At 35.6% G+C, this 21,559-nt stretch overlaps 2 protein-coding genes across 3 annotated transcripts in view; one reads left to right on the forward strand and one right to left on the reverse strand.

The window, feature by feature from the left end:
• LOC113101079 (carboxyl-terminal PDZ ligand of neuronal nitric oxide synthase protein-like) overlaps positions 1 to 2,219 on the reverse strand; it is a 94,118-nt gene extending 91,899 nt beyond the window's left edge. The window contains exons 1-2 of one of the 2 annotated variants that reach the window (XM_026265545.1): positions 1,627 to 2,214; positions 1,331 to 1,402 (exon numbers count right to left, since the gene is read on the reverse strand). In XM_026265545.1, the coding sequence (XP_026121330.1) occupies positions 1,331 to 1,402; positions 1,627 to 1,731 (177 nt within the window). In that variant the 5' untranslated portion in view covers positions 1,732 to 2,214. Of the gene's footprint in view, positions 1 to 1,330; positions 1,403 to 1,626 lie in introns of both variants that reach the window. The other variant, XM_026265551.1, reaches the window with a different exon arrangement.
• Positions 2,220 to 18,132: 15,913 nt separating this feature from the next.
• Positions 18,133 to 21,327, forward strand: LOC113101090 (regulator of G-protein signaling 4-like). Its single transcript, XM_026265560.1, has 5 exons — positions 18,133 to 18,285; positions 18,590 to 18,706; positions 18,975 to 19,036; positions 20,004 to 20,167; positions 20,267 to 21,327. The coding sequence occupies exons 1-5, from the start codon at positions 18,242 to 18,244 to the stop codon at positions 20,513 to 20,515; spliced, it is 636 nt and encodes a 211-aa protein (XP_026121345.1). The 5' UTR covers positions 18,133 to 18,241; the 3' UTR covers positions 20,516 to 21,327.
• The last annotated feature ends 232 nt before the right edge of the window (positions 21,328 to 21,559 follow it).

Genomic DNA, 21,559 nt, shown 5'->3' on the forward strand with positions numbered 1-21,559 from the left:
ACAATGTTCTGTGCAAAAACAAAGATATAAATCAATAGTATGACAAAATCTGTCCTTTAAAGGATAGGTTTGGCTTAACTATTCTTACATTTGTAGAGAATATAAAGATATATACGAAATCAATCCAAAAATAAAAACAAAAAACAAATCCTCAGTTTCGGTGTTGTCATAGTTATTGGATGTATCTAGTAGGGCAGTATACTGCAAGCTCAAACAAGTTCACTTCAAACTGTGCCGTCACTGCTCAAACTTAAACCTGCTTAACTGCACTATTGGTTTTATGTAGCTTTTGTGTTTGAGCTTTACCACACACTAATTCCCTGCTTTAAAGGCATGTATAGTTGCCCGCTAGCCAACTGACCATAGCTGGGGGTCCAGTACACTGGAAAGGTTAAAAGGATCATTTGCACCTGGTGTCTGCTGCCATGCAGGAATCCAGGATGTTGGGAGAAAAAAAAAAGCCTTTCAATTGTTACATTCAAAGTTAACCACCTCTTAAATCACACTTCCCTGAAATAGGTTTCACTGTAAATTCCAACAGCCAGAAACGGACCATGGTTTTTGCTACACTAACCATAGTTTAACCATGGCATTTGTGGTAAAACTGTGGTTATACAAATGGTAATCAATACACCAAAAAACCATGGTTACTACATTTATGTAAGGGTACTGAGGGCATTAGTGTCATTAAGTGAAATAGGAAAACTATGAAGGAAAGAAGCACTGCGTTTTGGGCTTTCAAATGTGATGTACAAAATGTACCTGCAAAAGTGAACTTTTATAGTAGGGAGCAGTAAACACCAGCTTTCTACAAATTAGGATTTTTTTCTCCAACAGGGAAGTGTCTTTAAACAAAACATGATAGCAATGTAGGATATCTTTATCAAGGGGGTCTAGCTAGCCACACAGGAAGCCAGTGCATTCTCAGCAGTACAAATGGTGGGCGCCAAAACTGGCCCTTTAAGTGCTTTACACAGAAGACCCCCTCTTCAAAGAGCTCTTCTGTTTACACACATGAAAATCCACAAACACTGCGGTTGCCAAAGGCGACATAACGTACAGAACCGGTGTATGTGTATCAAAGCTGCTTTGACAGGGCTATCAATATCCAACCCTTTTATTTTGTAAGCAATTTGCTCATTGATCTCTCCTCCTTTTGTATTTTGATTGTTGCTCGAGGCATGAAGAGACCCCCCGTGTGGAATAGTCACGTCGTGGCGTTTTATTAGCATACCAATTAATACAGGACTAAATACTGCCATTTGTAAACTTTGTAAGCTAACTCGACCTTAGGAAGCAGTAAAAGTAAACTGGTTCCATAAAAACTCACCCTTATGCGCCGCATGGCCGCAACAATCTCCACACGGCTGTTGGGTCGAGCCACATCCAGACTACCGATATACTGGAAATCAAAGCCAACGAGATGAAATGTATTAGATCTCCTGTCGACAAGTTGGGCTTAGTGTGGTATCAGAATTGACGTGCTCAATTAAATTGGCAATACGGAATGTAAACAAGTGGCCACAACAACTTTAAATGTTTCCTGGGACTGGAGACAGGATTCACAGCAGGGTGTAAACAAAACATGCAGCTTAAAAACATAACTTCATGTCAAAAGAAACTTACCTTTGCTTCGAAATTTATCCCATGTTGAAATGCTTCCTCGTTATGTAAAGGAATCCGCAAATCGTGTCCATCATCGACTAAATTGTACTTTGTTTTTGCAGGCATGGTGACTGTTTAAGTCCTTCTCTTCAGTTAAAAACACAAACAGCTCGAGGGGAGTCAGAACTCGGTCTAACTCTTGCGATCCATGCCTTTTTTTTTACCCCGAGGTTACTCTTAATTCTCTTGCGTGCTCGCTTTTGACAGAGCAACTTTTGTAGAAATTACTATCTTCAATCCGACGTCGCCTAGTAAGTGGCTTCCAATGAGTACGTTTGAGCAAATATGAATGGTCTGCTCATTTGTTCCCATTCAAGCGGGCAGCCCTAAGCTTTAGCTGGCGTAGTAGTTCCAAAATCCTGCTTCCTGTCCGTTTCCAACAACTTCACGCCAGCGCCATAACCGAGCCCACACATCTTTTTCGAAAGGATTGTTGCGAGGGCAGAGCGCCATTGGTTGAAGTGGGGAATTCCACCTGCTTTCATTGGAACACGGCTTCATCACAGGTTTGGAGGAGGAGAAAAACACCTCACTTCACATTCAACACTCAACAATGGTGTTCAAGGAGAGCGGAGAATGGCACCTAGTGGCAGACTTCGGTACACCGTGGATTGAGTCGAGGCGAGTTAGCAACTCATTTTATTTCTATCAGATGCTGATTCCCTAAGGAAATTAGAAAACAAAGGCTACTAAAGTAGCTAGCTGCATAAACATAGACACTATGTTAAGACATTATTAGTTTGACCAACTAATAGACTAGTTAACCATGATGTAATCAGCCTATATATATTATACATATACATATACATATACACATATATATATATATATATATATATATATATATATATATATATATATATATATATATATATATATATATATATATATATATATATATATTAAATCAAGTTAAATACGCTGCATGTAAGTTTTTGACTCTACTAAAGCATATAAATACCATAATATGTTTGAAGATATTTAAGAAACATGCTAATATACTTGTTTATCAGAAAAATAATGATTTTCAGTCATTCTACTTTGAAAATGTGCACTGCGTTCTGGCCGGTGCCAGTTGTGAAACATTGACAGTTTACCCAATTTTATTTCGGCACCCGAGTTGCCAGTTTGCGTAAAATACAGCGTACTTCCTTCATCGTCAAGTTTGCTCGTTCCTATTGGTGTCATCAATCTGACAACCACATTGTGTAAAAATATATTAAACTTCTATTCACTCTAATTTCTCATTTCACACCAACTCATTTGACCTTGTTGTACTTTTTTATATAGATGTGTGTGTGTGTGTGTGTGTGTGTATATATATATATATATATATATATATATATATATATATATACATACATACATACATATATATAGCCTACCTTGAGGTTTTAATTGGTATGTGGGGTGAACAATGCAGCTGCTCAACAGATCAAATGATTCAGTGTTAAATGGTTAGTTCACCGAAAAATGAAAATTATGTCATTAATAACTCACCCTCATGTCGTTCCAAACCCGTGAGACCTCCGTTCATCTTAGGGACACAGTTTAAGATATTTTAGATTTAGTTCGAGAGCTCGCAGTCTCTCCATTGAAACTGTGTGTACGGTATACTGTCCATGTCCAGAAAGGTAAGAAAAACATCATCAAAGTAGTCCCTGTGACATCAGAGGGTCAGTAAAAATTTTTTTGAAGCATTGAAAATACATTTTGGTCCAAAAATAGCAAAAACTATGACTTTATTCATCATTGTCTTCTCTTCCGGGTCTGTTGTGAGAGAGGGTTCAAAACCCTGCAGTGTAGTGATAACCGGTTCGCGAACGAATCATTCGATGTAACCGGATCTTTTTGAACCAGAGCCGAGGCCAGATAACGAACAAAAGATTGACTCGTTCGATGCTTCAAAAAATTCTAACTGACCCTCTGATGTCACATGGACTACTTTGATGATGTTTTTCTTACATGGACAGTTTACCGTGCACACAGTTTCAATGGAGGGACTGAAAGCTCTCGGACTAAATCTAAAATATCTTAACTGTGTCCCGAAGATGAACAGAGGTCTTACGGGTTTGGAATGACATGAGGGTGAGTTATTGATGACATGATTTTCATTTTTCGGTGAACCATGTTCTGCGGTAGGCCTATTTGAGACTATTAGCTAAAGTGCTTTTCGAAAATGCTCCCCAGATCGATATAAAGTAGTCATTACCAGGACCTGTGTTTGGTTAATGTTGAATTAGGCCACACAGGCAAATGTACTTTTATTTCCTTACCACGAGGGTGTGACAGCATGTTAGCTGGAAATAGTAGACTATACTGTATATATATACCAGTAAGTCCAGTCTCTTTTTATTCTGCTTTTATTCAAGTCTTCTCTGCCTGTAACAACTTTTTTGACATAAACACATTTTCACTTTTTCCATCCTGATCACCTCCAAAATGACTGTGTGTGTTTGTGTATATACTATAGGATACATCAGAGCAAATCGATTTATAAATATATTAGAAATGTATTAGAATAAAATATATAGGCCCACCTACCATTGGCTAAATAAATTAATAAATAAATAAAAGTCCAGTGTCATTCAGCCCATTAAGGCCCTCACAGGTGGATTGGTAGGAGAAGTTGCCCTTCAGATTATGTGCCCTATTGGTCCTGTCAGCTCTGAAAACTGAACTGCAAACAAATGGGTAGACATTGCGAAAGAAACTGTAAATAATGTTAATGTTCCAACTCAATCCATCAATTTTATGAAGCCCAATCCAGTAACCTTGAAGAGGCTGCTGTTGAAATGTCTCCTCTTTGTTCTGAATAGCCCACACTGTAGTTCTGCTTTTATTGACGTTTAGTTTTAATGGACTGCATTCACAGATTGTTCAGGGTAAAACTGAATGCATACAGTCTAGTTTAAAAAAAATCTTCCTTTTTATGTGCATAGATTGACACTAAACAGACATAATACATGAGAACAACACATTTATTAATATTGGTCTACTGACATGCGTCACAGTAAAAGTTGGGGGAAAAGGAGAAAGGAGGCAGTTTGGGGGAAAGGAGATCAAAGGAGGCAGGTAATCAAATGAACAGTCTTTAATAAATCCACGTTGAAGAAATGGAAAAAACCACCACTTTCAACAGCAGACAAGACAAAGAAACTGAGGAAAGGCAGGGCTATAAGTACTTAACCAAACAATGGATTAATAAGATAATTAATGAACACAGGTGGAAACTATGAACTAATCAAGCAACAAAGGAAAAACAGGTCAAGGCAGGGAGACAGAAACACAGAACATAAATGGGACAATATGAAGCTGGTGAATCTTTGTTTAATATGTTTTTATTATGTTGTTTAATAATACTTATTCTTTCTTAATATGATTGATCTCTTATGGGAATCATTGTGATATTTGTTTAACTCTACTTGAGTTTACTTGGTTTCCTTCGGCCAATATAAGCATTGCAGTGCTAATATCTGGATACATGCCTCTCCAACGCTGAATGAGGAAAACTCTAAGGAAAATTTGGTAGTGCTTCAGGCCAAATCATTATTTTTTGCTATTTAGATAAGATACACTTTCTGCCAGGGATATTTCCCACATTTAATATCACTGCTAAATGCATATTATGCACATGAACATAATTCACAGTATGCTTTTTTTCAAATTCAGCAATAAATGTAACATTTCAACTATATCAAACTCTGTACATGACCATGAAGTTTATAAAGGAAGAATCTTTCTATTTTTAAAATGTTTGATTGCTTAGGGTAGAGGGAATAAGTTGGAAGTAACCACTGGGGAGATGTGTAGGCAGAAACTACTGACTCATACACTTCCCGAGTATGATATGTTTGTTTAATAAAAGAGACTGACAATTTAGATTGTGAGGAGCTCTAGGAAGCGATGTTCTCATGCATTTGATCTCCCAGCTCATGCAAATGCAAATATTTATTTTTGTCAGTTGATTTTAAGTGATTTTAAGAGTTTTTGTGTGCAATGTTGGTGCATGTTGATCGAAAAAGTCTGAGTTTTGGGAGAGTGATTTATGTAAGGGAGAAAAGGTGGGAAGGTGCTGAGAGTGATAAAGGCAAAAAGGGAGACCAAAGGAAGGAATATATTTAGCTCCATTCAAGCTGCTGTCTGTGTTGGAGACACCCACTTTTGAACAATTAGAAAGGTGTCATAAAGAAGCACCTTACTAAGTGTCACTTTTTCAGTCATTACTTACAGAGATGTTTAAGAAATGTCAGAGTGAATGAATGGTTGCTGTTGAGTCTGGACTTTTAATACCTGAACACCTTGAATCTGATTTAGAGTTAAAAGATGGGGTGTGAATTCATGGAGGGGAGCTTGAGGCATTTGCAGCAGAAGGCAATTCATTTGTTCAGCTAAACAAAATTGCCCTAACTGATACTAGAAAATATATACAATGTGATTGTAGATGATCCAAAGATTTGATATGCTACTGTGTAATCCCAAAACAACGGTGCCGCTTTATAAAGTCAGTGGAAATCTGTGGCCAAGTCACTAGCTGTCAAGGGGGTAAGGTAAGTTGGCTCTTACCCGGGTGTTGAAATCTTAAAAGAATTGAGCATAACCCCATTCATCAAAAGACAATCTGCTCAACCTGAATTAACAATGCAGATTCGCCCAAAATATGGGGCACAGGAACAGCTGAAACAGGATGTGAGGATTCTACACATAATGACTATAAACTCACTCTTGTACAAACAACAAAGCGGCTAAGAACATAATTGTTTCTTCATGTCTTTTGGTTGTTCACAATGTTGCTTTTACAAGGCTAGAATAACATTTTATGTAGGCCATTGATTAATTATGTGCTCTGGTGACGGTATTCTGCAGCAGGAAACACAATGCTGCATTCATTCTGCATATAAATTAAACAAATAATAATAATAAAAAAATCCTACTGATGCTGAAATAAATGAAAATGGAAAAAACTTATATTACGAAATTTTAAGTATAGTACTTCTAAAGTAATGCCAATACAACAGAAATCCACAGAGGGGCACTGCAGTGCAAGATGTAAGCAACTATAGAGGTAAAATGTGGGACAACATTAACAGTCTTGTTTAAACATTCAGTTTCAGATAAACTTTTCAAACAGTAATGCTGTGTTATCGCACAATTCTTAAAAGAATTTAGATTTGAACTCTCTAGTCAGTCAACATGGGAATGTTTAGAATATCTGTAAATGACTTTTAATCTTTGTTAACATTCCCCTCTATATAAATAACTTCCCCTCTATAGAAAATAATTATTTCTTGAAATATCGTTGATTGTATTGTAAGTGCTTAGACATCAACAATGAACACTTACATACATTTTATTTATTTTTATCAATCCTGTCTGGAAATAATGAGTCTGTTAGTGATAACCTGTTAGTGAAGACCATAAAAACATAAACAGTTCTTTGTTTTTTTGTGTGCCCTTTACCTACACTACAATAAGTATGTCAGATGGTAATCAATTGGATCAGCTGCCAAGGTTATGTCAAAATATGTGATGCAACTCATCACTGATAATAGTCAGCTTTGAAGTCACTTTCTGGCTATTAAGCTTTCTGTGTTCGTTCTGTGTGCTGAAGGCTTCTCTGTGAATTGGTAAAAGGTCAAGCTCAAGGCAAATGTGGTTAAACAGATTTTTGTTTTATAAGAAAGCTGTCAAACACCACAATAACTATCATTAATCTGTGGCTGGACATATCAAGGCTAATTTGGCCTATAAACCATATTCAGCTGTCAGATTTTGACACATTGACCTTGATATCAAATTTCATTGCGCTGATAGCTTGGTTTCATTGGAGCAGAGCAGTATTCATTGCAATGACATGCTTTATCAACTTGAACTTAATAAACCAGATGCTTTATTGTAGCCAAGGACACAAATGTCTAAACAGTCTTCAAGATTTACTGGGGTGTTTTGGTTAGGTAATCTCGAGCTGAACAGAAAGGCTGTTTCTGTCTGTTTAGCCACTAAGTGTCACTGTTGTCTTGTTGTTTAATTTAATTTACGTTCTGAAAGAGTCTTTTTGAAGGCTAAACAGTTCCATAAATACATACTTTAATATCCCACAATTGGATAGATTTGTAATTTCTACTAAATCTTAGGCGTTTTCAAGGTTTCATTCAATTTTCCTCACCAGTTATTCTATTTAAAGTGGTTTAAATTGCTAAATTGAAGAGAATTGAACGAAACCTTGAAATCGCCCAAAATTGAGTAGAAGTTACAAATGTAAAGGGATTAAAGTTAAATGAATAAAATGACGAAAACATATTTACAGTGATGTAATGACTGTTTCTACAACACATCAGCATTACCTGGAATAACAGCCTTACTGGTATAAACGAGTGTAATGTTGTTAAACTGTGCACGTTAGTGTCTCTGTTTACATGAACACTAAGCGTGCAGGAACAAACACTGGCTGTTTGACAAGGTTGGATTCGTGACAAATTCTCTCATGGTTCACCTAAATTACCAGCAGTACTGGCTGAGGTAAATATTTATGTAAAAAGAAAAAAAAAATTGTTCATTCATTGAGTGCATTCATTGCCTTTAAAGCCTATGAATGTATCCACGTGACAAATCTTTATTAATCTTTACTCTATTCCTTTGTTCTGTCTCAGAAAGCTTAGCCACCAATTCAATTCAAGTTTATTTGTATAGCGCTTCTTACTATACAAATCTTTGCAAAGCAACTTTACCGAAAATTAAGTTTCTACAATATTTAGAAGTAGCTTATAAGTGGTGACTGTCGGTTTATAAGCATATGACAGGAATTTTCCGAAAAATTAAGACAAGACGTAGTCAACCAGACGATGATTAATAGCAATTATTATATGATGCAATCACAATTATAACAATATTTGTTAGTTCTGTATGTTGTTTCAGGGTTCGCATCATCTGAGGTCCTCTGAGGGGTTGGCATCATCTCTTCTCAGGTGTTCACCAGGCTGTAAATAAGGCAGTGTTTTAGGTAATGGAGCTCATCTTTGGTTCCCTGATGCACATCAATCTCGCAATTTTTACGTAAACCATGACACATCTTTGCCATACAACCTTGTTTGCTTAAAATAACCTGGCTGATGACCTGAGGCTACAAATGTCTTTTTGCCATTTACAGAATGATAGTAGCCGTGGCGTCATCCGAAGGTTGCATGATGTAAATGTGCATGCTCCGGCCTGATGTTCCTCTTTGTATCCAGAGAGCTTTCCCAGTCTCCTCTCCCACAGCCGAGGCTTGATTTTTTGGACTGCAGATCCCCCAAAGACCTCCACTGAGGGTCAGGAATCTAGTGCTCCCTGTGTCAAATAACTCCGTTCCATATGGAACGTGACATGTACAGTAGCTGCAATGCTCTTGTTATATAACTGGGTTAAATTGCTTAAAGAATACGCATGCTTGAAGAATCCATTGACTGTGAAAGATTGGCGGTTAATGAGTGGAAAAGGCATTTAGTGTGAGAGCCTGAAATACTTTCAGCACAAATTTCATATTTCTGATTTATTTTCACCAGTTGTAAGTTGCAGCCGATTTACAGTAGATCCACTAAATATTTGAGCGTTTCCATTATACATAGTTACATTTAAACTAAATATTTACAGGAGCCTCCAACCAGAAGTAACATTTGGAATAAAATGGCAGACTGACTGGATTACATCACTGAGCTCGTGTTTCGTGTGACTTTTCTTTAGTCTTTTACAATACTTTATACAATGGTTTTGACATTTAAGCTCATTTACATAAAGAGAACACACTGTAAGAATAAAGAACTTGGAATATGCTACAGAATGTTTGCCCAGATTTTTTTCCCTTGTTGGAGAAGTTGATGCTAGTTGCCGAAAGTCAGAGGCAGTCTGCAGATTTAAGTTGTCAGATTTCATAGAAAATCATGTGCTTGATTGTCACAGATTTGATTTTAAAACACGGTTTTTTTTTTTTTTTTCATTTTTCATGCATCTCCTGTTTCTGCATTAGATTGTCGACATATGATCAACTAGAAAATCTGGTAGTGTGTGATCCTTAGCTGTTAAGTGTATGTTGGCCAGTTTTTCTAATTTTACAAACTTGGTAAGTGTATGATGCCTAGCATTTTAAAATTTGTTCATATTTGTATAATGTCAACCTTTAGCAGCTGTTGAGCACAGAACCCATCTAAACCATTGGTTTTATCCTTTTTGAGTTCAAGGTTGTGTTTTTCCTGTCTGCTGGACAGACCTCAACTCATCCTTTTCCAACCTAACACTAGTTTGAATAACCTTGATCAATATCTCACTGCGTGTGTTAATTTAAGCCAGAGGAGAACTGGTCCCCCAACTAAGTCTAGTTTCTCCCGGTACTTTTTTCTTCTTCTCCATTTCTGCCAACTGATGGAGTTTGTGTTCCTTGCTACTGTTGCCTTCTGGCTTGCTTAGCTGAGGTCTGAAACACACTTAACTTTATTGATATGACCACAATTTATCAGTGGACCATATTGACTGACCCCATCAGATGAGAACATAATTTATACTGAATTAAGCTTGATGATGGCAGCATTGCAATCCGTAGAGATGCTTTACAACCGAATTGCGCCTTGTAACATTGGCAACACTGGCTTTGAATTGAACTGAATCAACATTGACTCAAGTTGAATAACAACATTACTGCCTATTGTAGAACTGCCTGAGTTGATTTGATTACCTTCACACCATTATTGATCTGAACTGACTTGAGGTAAATAACGACACTATTATCTTTCAGAGCTGCTTTACAGCTCAGTTTTCATAACTGCATAGTTTATCATAATAGGCATGATGATTATCCTGATTAATCTTAGATACAGTTCCTGAATACCTGTTTACACATTTAAAATACACTCTTTGTGCTATGAAATAACTTATGTGTAAGTAGAATAGATTTCTTAAATATATTGATGCTGACAGTTACATAATGCAATAGAATGTTAAAATATCAACTATAACCAGATTAACTAAAACCCACAGTTTCTCCAACACTTCTGTTTACCAATTTGAAGGCTGATTGGATCAGTAAAGGCATTATATTATACAACTGCACATTACTTAACACTTAACAGATGGCTAATGACTTACTAGCTAAAATAAACTTTTAGATTATTGTCACTCTAATGTATGTCCTATAGAAATTTCAGGATGACACCAGTGAAAATAATGGACAAGTATAAAAGGGAGTCATTCCAGTCTCGATATTATTCACTATCTGATGCATTACTGCCATTTCAATTCACTCGGCTAATAGCGCAGACGAGACGTGACCTGAAATGGAGGGAATGACTGCCAGGGGCCAGAAAAATGACGCTCTAAAATACATGCCACAAAACAGGGAGCCTCTGATCATTTCGAACCAATAAATGTATTCACACCTCTGTAACCTCTAGAAATGGACTGTTTCATCAAATGGACCATCTCATTGTGCAAAAACAATTCCATTATCTTGTCAGTCTTGATTTCACAACAGATGCTTGTTCAGCGAGAACATTAATCAGAGACGTTTACACCAAATTTAACTTTTCAGTCCGTTGATGAGACAAAGTGTGGAGAAACCTTGCATCCTATGATTTCGTAACTCTGGGGTTGAAGTTCAGTCTGTTAACGGGCCTAATCAGCATCACGCCGTGATGAAAACTGAAGCTGTCGTAACCTCACTCTCTCTCAGTGCTTTAAAGTGTGCTGAAGATGTACTGATTTAAGGGAACAATCTCTTCAGTGCAAATGTTTCCAAACACACATGCATAAACAGTCCAGGTCTGTGATGAAAGGACCAATGAGCCCTTAAACACCATCTGGCCAAATATCCAGCTCTCTTTGTGCTGCCTGGCACGTAGCTCCCACGTTTATTTATGTTAGCGCTAACAGACACGGCCACATTAATTCCTCACACATGCTCCCTTTGCATGGGTCAAACACTTTCCCACTCTCTCAGACGGGTGGGGGACAAAGAGGTTTGTTTGTTTGTCATTATTTAAGTGTTTCATGAAGCATCTGACAAAATGCTTACTGGAATAGTACACTACACAGTCCATTCACATTAACAGTATTAAACAACTTACAGTAACAGTTTGACTCAGAATTTCAGTCTGAAAACGCCTTTACATCAATATCAAGTCAAGATTTGAAAAGAAAAAGAAAATGAATAGAGGTCACCTTCCTGTCACCCTTCACATTACAATCCATTTTCCATTCAGAAACAGGGTTGTACATAGCCATAAACATCACTCGTCCTGGGAGTGATATAGAGAAAGCTTAATGGCACCAGTTTTATAATACATTTATCTTCTGTCTTGAGTTACGGCATCAGTCTTTGAAATGCAATAGATAACCAGCAGCTGAACTTTAGACTCGTATACGCTCATATGGGATGTGTCTTATCAGTTATATGCTTAAGATGTGGCTGTCTTTAAAAGGATAGTGCATTGCAAAATAAATTGTCATTTACTCATCCTCATGTCATTTAAACCTTTCTTGCATGGAACAAAAAATGCATTTTGAATAATGATATTTATTTATTTATTTAGGTGAATGAGGCTGTCAAGTTATAAAAAGCACACCAAATCACTACGCATCATGAATATAATAAAATGAGTCTCTATGACTCATGTCCAAGTCGTTATTCGCTGACAATCTTCCACTCCAATTATGGAATATTGTTACGCAATCGGATCAGTGAATCACGTGAGAATCAAATCACTCAGATTCACGATTGAATCATTAACATTGATTTTATAAATTCAATGAACTGATTCACTGAAAATAAAGGTTTGTGAGTGAACTGGATATTACTAATTCTGTCATGAACACTCAGTTCAAGTAGTACTTAAATCTCAGTCTTTTTCTCCCATGAAGCTATCGTATAACTTGCAAAATTCATATGAGTCATTTTTACGGTGCTTATCTGATACACTTGAGCCTGACAGTCCCAGGCCTCATTTATTTTTGTAGTATTAAAAGAGTGTCCAAGATATTCTTTAAAAACCCACCTTTAGTGTTCCAAGAAGAAAGTCTGTCATGTGGGTTTAGGACAACAATGACTGAATGTTGTACTATTAACAATGTCTGTTTTCATAAAACAATGAGTCATATAAAAATAAGCTCTTAGCGTAAGAATAGAATGACTTTGCTGGTTTTTGTGTTTTCGTATGAGTGTGTGTGTAATGTAATATGGTATTAACATCTGATAAGTGATAGGAAAAATGAATACAGTTTTCTGTATTACTGGAAATAGTTCTAAAGAATGAAGAATGAATGAATGAATGAATGAATGAATGAATGAATGAAGAATGAAGAAGAAGAAGAATGAATGAGCTTTATAAAGTTTTTATAAAGTTACTTTTGCAACAAAAATCTCTGAACTACTACAGACGTGATCAAAACTGTGGTTTGGACAAATACAGAACAATCTGAAAAGTCTGAACATTTGCTACACATGTTGCTTCACTGTAGCTCTTCATTGACTGCTCAATTAAATTTCTGGACTGACAAGACTGTTATTAAGATGTCTGTCTGGCCATGGCAGCGTTTTATTGAGCGTTTTCAGTCGGACTTTGATTGAGTGTTGGGCGCTGTGTTTTTTTCTCTCACAGTTTATCTGGGGCCGATAATACTAAACTCCCGAATAGCACCTGTCTCTCATTCAAGCAGAAATGTGTACTGAAGGTAGTGCATAAAAGCAGTGCTGATGGACTAGCGTAAAAAAGGAGGCTGTGATTCAAGTGAAGGCAAGAACTCAGTGTGTTGCACTGTTAAACTCCTTTTAAAAGCTAGAAAGTACACTTCATACAAAGGCAGGTGCCTTGTAAAGGTGGAGTATATTTTGTGGGCAAAAGGATCCATTGTCTATTGTTAATATAGCGATGTATGAAGCATAGCTTACACAGAAGTCACTTTCAGAGCATTCGCTATACAAGTTAATAAATCAAATACTCAAAATGAATTGAGTATTCAACTTACTGAAACGACTCAATTTTGCTTGTGAAAATGTATGCACAATGATAATTGTGACTGCACCTTTAAGCCATCATCATGGAAGTAAGAATCTAGAACACTCTACACAGGCAGAAACATTGCTGTTAGCATGTTGCTAAGCTAGTGACATGATACTGTAAGAGTAAATACATATTATTCCACACAAAAACTAATTTCACGTTTAAGTGAAATTTTACAGAGCTGTTTTATTTATATTGTTTATATTATATTGTCTACACAAAATTATATCTACCAGTTTAAATGTATTTTTTTTCCCACTGCTATTGCCTTCTGCATGATGCTGTCCATGTGATGCTGACTTGTCCTAACCAGCCCCAATCCACAAATAAAAAAAAACATGTTAATTAGTTTTTGGCCTAATCAGCCATGATACGTGACAAGCGTCAGAGGAAACAGTTTCTAATTCTGGGATGTCACGACTGGAACAACAGCATGCAAACTAAGACCCTGATGATCTCAAGTAGTGATTAGATGCTTCGTTTCATGTTAAAAGGGTCCGGTATGAATTTGAATATAATTTTGCCTGACCTTTACAGTCAAATTGAAAGCTACAATTAAGAAAAGACGTCAGATTCTTCAAATAAAGAAACAGAAATGAATGCTTGAATTGTGAGTACAGTATGATTGCAGAAAGAGCCTCGCCCACTAGCTCTTCTGATTGGCTGGGATATTTGATAGATTGTGTCAGTTCTTGCAGTCGTGTCAAGTCTCATGTGCACAGACAAATTGCTTGTGTCTGGAATCTTATCGCACAATATGTTGCAATTTTTTTCTAATTAGTTATATTCGATTGTGACTTGAATAAGATAGTTAACTTTCTGGATGTCTTCATACACTCTAAATCATCCAAGGGTAGTTCACTATTTTTCGAAGTGGAGCAAGTGAACAATTCTTCTTCTTCTTTTTTTTGTTACTTTACCAACTATATAGAATAGAATAGAATTTTTGTGTGTGTGGTTTGCCTCATTGGCCCTGATGAACCACAATCCCGTTTCCTCTTTTTATGTTTTATGGTGAAAAATAACCTGGACAATCTAAGGCCACCATGACTCAATTTCCTGTGTAAACATAGCAGCTGGAACTGATTGGATATGAGATTACTCTAAGTTGAACCATTCTGTTTTTTTACCCATGATTTGAAGGACTGAGATATAGAGCGACATTAAACACTGTGAAGCCAAGAGGGGTGATCTCACCTCACAGGCTTGTTTCTCATCTGGAGTCTGGATCTTTGATCAATGCGCCCGGTCTGCATCAACTGAAGCATGAACTCAGAAGGGTTGTGAGGTGATGTATAAGTTAACATATCGAGCTTGAAGGATTCTAGTTCCTTCATGTGAAATGAGCCACGGTCAAACCACTCGCTATGAACTGAACCTGCAGCATTTCAAATTGAGTGTAAACACTGCACACAATAAGTGTTCAGTGGTTCACTTTTTAAATTAATTTTCTGCCTTCAGTACGTGATAAGGTCAGTTGCCAGCACTTGTGGGCATAGTGTTGGTTATCTTGATTAGATTAAAATAATTCTTGAAAAAAAAAATAAGTCTAGGTTACATAAGGCTGTTACAATTTAAGTGAATAAGGACAATTTGAAAACACTAAAATATTCAATGTTTCAAAAGTATAGCCCCAGAAAAAGCATATTGACTAAATTTTAGTGTGAGAAAAGAATAATTTACTAAACTTTTCTGTATAAAATTATATCTAATTAGACAAGAGGGCACCATAAACCCAAAAATGACTATCACAACACTGTAAAGATTTAAAAGCTTAAGCAATACACACATTTTTACATACAAATTAATAAGTGCTTTTTAAAAATGTATAATTGTCACATTTCTGCCTTTTGTTAATCCCAAAACTTGCCCTCTTTGACTATTCACCTTATTTACTGAACCTTCTATTGAACCTGGAATATTGAGGTGACAGTCACAACAAGAACTGGTCAGACCTGGACAAATTAATTGGCAGAGAACAAAATCAATAGAAGTCAGGGCTACAATCTTAGAAAGTCTGCTTGTAATTGGCCTGAACTTCCACTTTGAGGCATAAACGCAATGGTAACATCAAATGACAATTTTCAGAAATTGCCCTATTTTGTAGCATTGCTCTTGCACATTCTGTACTAGGCACATGTCCAGGTTTTAAACATCTACACATGCAGCCTCAAGACATAGTCAAAGGTATGTAACATTAGATATTTTCCAGCATGCTAATCAAAAACAGCAATTCAGTCGGACTTTTTTTGGCAGGTATAGGACGGGAGATGTCAAAACTCCAAATAATGGTAATATGCTTTGAAATGAAAAAAACAAAAAAATATATAATTCTGTGGGAATACTACTACTACTACTACTACTACTACTACTAATATACATGCAGTTATATTGCTTAATTATTGTTTTGTTTTCTTGCTTAATTATTATTAGAATTATTTGATCATAATAATAATAATAATAATTGTTATTTTATATACATACATAAAGGATTAAACAAACAAACAAACAGCTGATTATTTAGTAGTGCTAGTAGTAGTATTTTACTTATTTTGTGGTCAGATGGTTTCTGTTTCTGTTTGCAGATTAATCTAGCAATCTAGTAATCATTTATCTGCCGGAATCTGCACTGAATGTGCAATCAGCAAAACCTCTGAAGTTTCCAATATCTAGTTAAAGTTTAGTGGAGCTGAAAGACACACATGCTTTGAGTCACAGCCTCACATCTGGGACCAGGTAACTTATGATAAGAAGAAAAATGTGGGCTAATATAAGGTGGAGGTGACTTTTCCCCTGAATGTGACCTCATATGAGCTTAGTTATCACATTCTGACTTTGGCCTGGATTAAACCATAGTTCATTCATACGCACCTTACATGACCTATAGCTGCTGCAGGTGAATGAACTGGAACTGATAGACTTACTGCTCTGTTTTTGGTTTAGTTTTTTTAATTCTGATATCAGAAGTTTGTATTTAGATCTCTACAGTCATCTGACTAACCTGAACTATTGATAGGATTGGTTCAATTCTTTGCATGTTTCAACAGATTGAAATGGATAGGGTGAGAAGAGATGTGTTTTTGAACAAGTTTTGTGGTTGAAGTTAGTAGTATGTGAGGAGTGAGATGAAAATGATGCAAACTGGTGGAGTTTATTGTGATCTTTCTGCATTTTTCATGAAGATATGTTTTGTAATATGCAGTGTTTAACTTATTCCAAATGTAATTGTGAAATGTTACTTATATTACTGCATTGCAGTGTTTCTTTCATGAAATCATTGCTAGCAGGATTTCGATGCCCCATAAATTCAACACGAAGTGCATTTCCTTTGGAAGAGGATAATTTATGATCTTACACTCTGTTAAATATAGACCTGACATGATCTGATATGTAAATCAGGGTAATGACAGCTATTATATTACAGCCGGGGATTATGAGTCTGTTCCTGTCTCCAAAGCATTACAGAATTTGGCCTTTTGCCTTTTCCTTTTAGACTGTAGTAAATTCTTTGTTTTTTTAGGAGATTTACCTTGATTTATTTGATCAGTTAAAAATAACAAAGTGTCCTTGACATGAAGGAAGTATTTCTTTAAGGTTTTATTGAGATTTCTAACTTGGACAGAACTAAATGTTCAGTTGGTTTGAGCAGAGCTTATTTCATTTGTAGCAGTTTTAATGTGTAACATTTATTTCTTGCAACAGATTCCTTTCTTTGGGACACTGGGGGGTACGAACAAATTAATCTTGGCATGGAGACCACAAATATTTGACAACTTAGAGGATGTTGCTTTTGTGACCTTAGGGGCAGCATGGTTTCATTGTTTGTTCAGAACGCTTCGCTGAATGAAGACAATATTATGACAGTTTCAGTCAGACATGAAAAACATGACATTTGAAGATCAAATGATTTGCATTGAAAAATAAAAACTACAAAAATAAAGTGGAAATATATATTCAGGCTTGTGTAACTACATGGGTAAAAAACACACACATTTACATTTATAGCTACATAAATTACTGTTAACCGCTAGAAATTCTACTACATTTAAAATTGTATGAATTTTGGCAAATCATACCTTTCAAGTCCCTTTAAAATTTTTAATTTAATTTAATTTAATTTAATTTAATTTAATTTAATTTAATTTAATTTAATTTAATTTAATTTAATTTAATTTAATTTAATTTAATTTAATTTAATAATTTATTTTATTGCTCACACGAATATAAAAAGTCCAAAAGCAAATAAAGCATGTAAGACGTGCAGGAAAAGTATAGTACACCACAAAAACGCCATCACATGTTTAGTATACATCCCTAATTGATCTACTGTAGGTTCAACAAACTTCTTTCCTTTAATAACTTTGGAAGTTACCTTGGTTTGGCATCTGCTTTGTTTGTGCCTCTGCTGTGATTGGCTAGCTGTTGTGTTGTGAGGGCTGGGGCTGCATAAAAGCACAGTTGTAGGAGGAGACTGCATTGAGATTGTGAGGACCAGTGTTGCGACACTCAATACTCTTTTCTCTAGCGTTGGATTTGTATTACGCACCAGCACCATGTGTAAAGGGCTTGCTGCCCTCCCAGCAACATGCTTAAAAAGGTATGAACTTCCTTACTAGAAATTATTGGTGATATTCTTATTTTTAGTTCAGGGTTCAAGATGATATATGTTTTCATACTCTGTATAATCTGAAGTAGACTGAGAGCAAAGAAGTTGTTTGAGTATCAAGATATTACAATTTGCTTTGAGTACGTTTTTTAATGCCTGTGACATATTGGTTTAGTTGTTTAACAGAAAATAAGAATGAAAGTTCCTCAAAACCAGCTTTTGTTTTTCATAATTGGTTACATAACTGATTCTCTAAAGCCAAAAGATTCATTCAATTTTATGTTTTCTCCAACAGCGCCAAAGACATAAAACATAAGATCGGCTTCCTGCTTCAAAAGCCAGATCCACCTCAAGAGCAGAAGACTCTGAAGGAGAAAGAGAAGGAGAAACCAAAGGTCACTGCGGTGAACAGGTAAGCTTGGACCAAACAAAGCTTATTATATTATATTATATTATATTATATTATATTATATTATATTATATTATATTATATTATATTATATTATATTATATTATATTATATTTATTTTTATAATTTATATTAATACACAATTTTTATTTCATTTTTTTCATATTTAGATATTACTGTATTTAAACATTATCAAAGCTAATCTGATATTATTTACATTTACAGTAGCATTTATATTTTTTTGTTTATTAATTCTTTCCTCTGATTTTAGAGTCCCTCTTGCTGAAATTGAGAAATGGAAAACATCTTTTAACGACCTGATCAAAAATGAAGGTAAGAAAAAATCTATTTAAAAAAAATAAAAAATAAAAAAAAGAAAAGAAATAATAAATCAATAAAAAAAATATCAACCATTCTGATCAAATCTCAGAAACCAGCATGTGTTGATGATCAGCAGGCTGCAGCATTGTAATGATTTAATGAGAAAGCCGGAGACTTCTGCACAGACCCTTGTTTATTCGGCCTTGTATTTGCTGTCAAAGAGCCCTTGGCCTCATTAACGTCTCTGTTAAAAGAGACTATGATTCAGTCAGTCTGATAGGCCAAGACCGTATTTTTCTCACGCCCCAGAGTGTATGCTACGTGTCCGCAGACTGCACTGGTGGCCCCTGAAGAGCTTGAGTGTTCTGCTCTGGTGGGCTACAAGGGTCATCAACCACTAGGACAGTCATAAGAGAATCCCTCCAGACTCAAAGTCCTGGCCTCTTCATTCCAAAACCTCCTCAGCATCCGCTCCCTAGGAATATTAAATTCAAATGGAGATTTGACTGCCTTCGGACCGGAGTTATTATAGTCACCAAAAAAATTCACAATAAATGTTAACGGAAATAAAATATTGCAAATTTAAACTTATTTCAGCTAGTCTCCATTTCTCATATTCATTTAGTTTAACTTGAAGCACTAAAAAAATGTAAAATTAAACAGAAAAAAAAAATAGGCAACAACAAAACTAAAACTAATATAAAAATGACAAAAACACGACAAAATCACTCAAATCAACCAAAATTAACATCGAAAACAGAATATATATAAATTTAATTCAAGAACTATTGTAGTATCTCAATGGTACTAAAATGACACTGTTTCTGATAGTAAATCAGACATTATATTATATTATATTATATTATATTATATTATATTATATTATATTATATTATATTATATTATATTATATTATATTATATTATATATATATTTTTTTCCCAGTATATTGAGTCTCACTGAAATTCTTTCCTTTCAGATGGTCGGAAGGCTTTCACTTCCTTTTTACAGTCTGAGTACAGTCAAGAGAACATTGAATTCTGGGAAGCCTGTGAGGATTTCAAGCAGACATCAGTGGACAAGATGAACGTGAAAGCTAAAAAGATATTTGAGCGATATGTTGAAGCCGATTCCCCTAGTGAGGTGAGAGCACTGCTTGATTGGAGCGAATGTATTGCTTTATCCATATCTAAAATATCCTCATAAATCTCCATTATTATTATTTATTTATGTATTTTTTAGGTGAATTTGGATTCGGCCACCAGAGAGCTCACTAGAAAGAATCTGGAAAGGTGCGACGCATCCTGTTTTGAGGAAGCTCAGAGTAAAATCTTCACGCTTATGGAAAAGGACTCGTACAGACGCTTCCTGAAATCCAAACTGTTCCTGGACCTGTCTCCACCTCTGTTGGACAACAAGCCCTGCAGTTTAGAGAAGAAAGGAAAACGTCATGTTTGTGACCTAAGTCAGTGCTTGCCTAGTTGTGCCTAACCAAACCATCTCCTCCTAGATGAACAAAGAATATGAGGAACTTCCACTCATTTGGCTTTGTAAAGCTTGTTCACGATTAAGAGTAAAAAGGTGGCGTTCATTAGATGGTTCAGTCATTGTGATTGTAACACTTTTAGCTTTGCAGCAGCATCGCAAGTGGGTAGTTAATCACTGCTTGAGCACGACGGTCATGTTCTGAACGGGTTTTGTGCAGGCAATGTTTTTACCATCAACAGAAATATCCTGCATCTACTCTTCAGCTTTGAAATTCCATTGAATTGGCTTTGGGAAAACAATACACCTGTGATGTAGTTTACTACTAACTAAATGACTGTTACAGACAGAAACAGATTTTTGCTTGGATTTTTATTTGAGCTCTTATGAGAATAGGCCCATTAATAACACCACTAATAACCAACTGTATTCTCTTCACACTTGTAATGTTATGTAATCCGTATATATTTATATCTGTTTATGTATAAGCTCTCTTATCTTCATAGGTGCTGTATGTTCTTTCTACTTAAAATGTGAAATTTCCACGATTTTCTTTTTGTATTGGCCACTCTTCATAATCCACAAAATGACAAGTGAATGTGATAAATGTGCATGTGCAATATGCTACCTGTCACTGCCAACGATTTACAGTGCGTTCCACAGTGAAACCGTGTCTTGGCTTTAAGGCAGACATTACATATCAAACCACAAATGCTCCTGTTTGAATAAACGGCCAAATGTGAGTTGTTTACATATTTGTTTACTGGTTCCATGTGTATTTTTTGTCGTATTTATGAATAAAATGACATCATAAAATCCAAATGGTCTTATAATAGTAGATCCAACTGCTAATTTTACTTTTTAAAACAAAATGCATTTGAAGATTTATTCTTAAGATTTTTTTTTAAATACCCATTTATATATATGTGAAGAGTTTATATATAAAAGCCTATATATTCATATATAGAGAGAGAACAAAAAGAGTTATTTATGATACTATTCAAAACCTAAATTCAAAACTGGGAAGTCAACCATTCATATATCTTCAGA

This window comes from Carassius auratus, chromosome 6 (assembly GCF_003368295.1).
Source record: "Carassius auratus strain Wakin chromosome 6, ASM336829v1, whole genome shotgun sequence".
NCBI classification, from domain to species: domain Eukaryota; kingdom Metazoa; phylum Chordata; class Actinopteri; order Cypriniformes; family Cyprinidae; genus Carassius; species Carassius auratus.

Coding starts and splice junctions, on each gene's coding strand:
- LOC113101090 (XM_026265560.1), top strand. CDS start 18,242: ATGTGTAAAGGGCTTGCTGCCCTCCCAGCAACATGCTTAAAAAG. Junction 18,707..18,974: donor AAGGTCACTGCGGTGAACAG/GTAAGCTTGGAC, acceptor CTCTGATTTTAG/AGTCCCTCTTGCTGAAATTG. Junction 20,168..20,266: donor AAGCCGATTCCCCTAGTGAG/GTGAGAGCACTG, acceptor TGTATTTTTTAG/GTGAATTTGGATTCGGCCAC.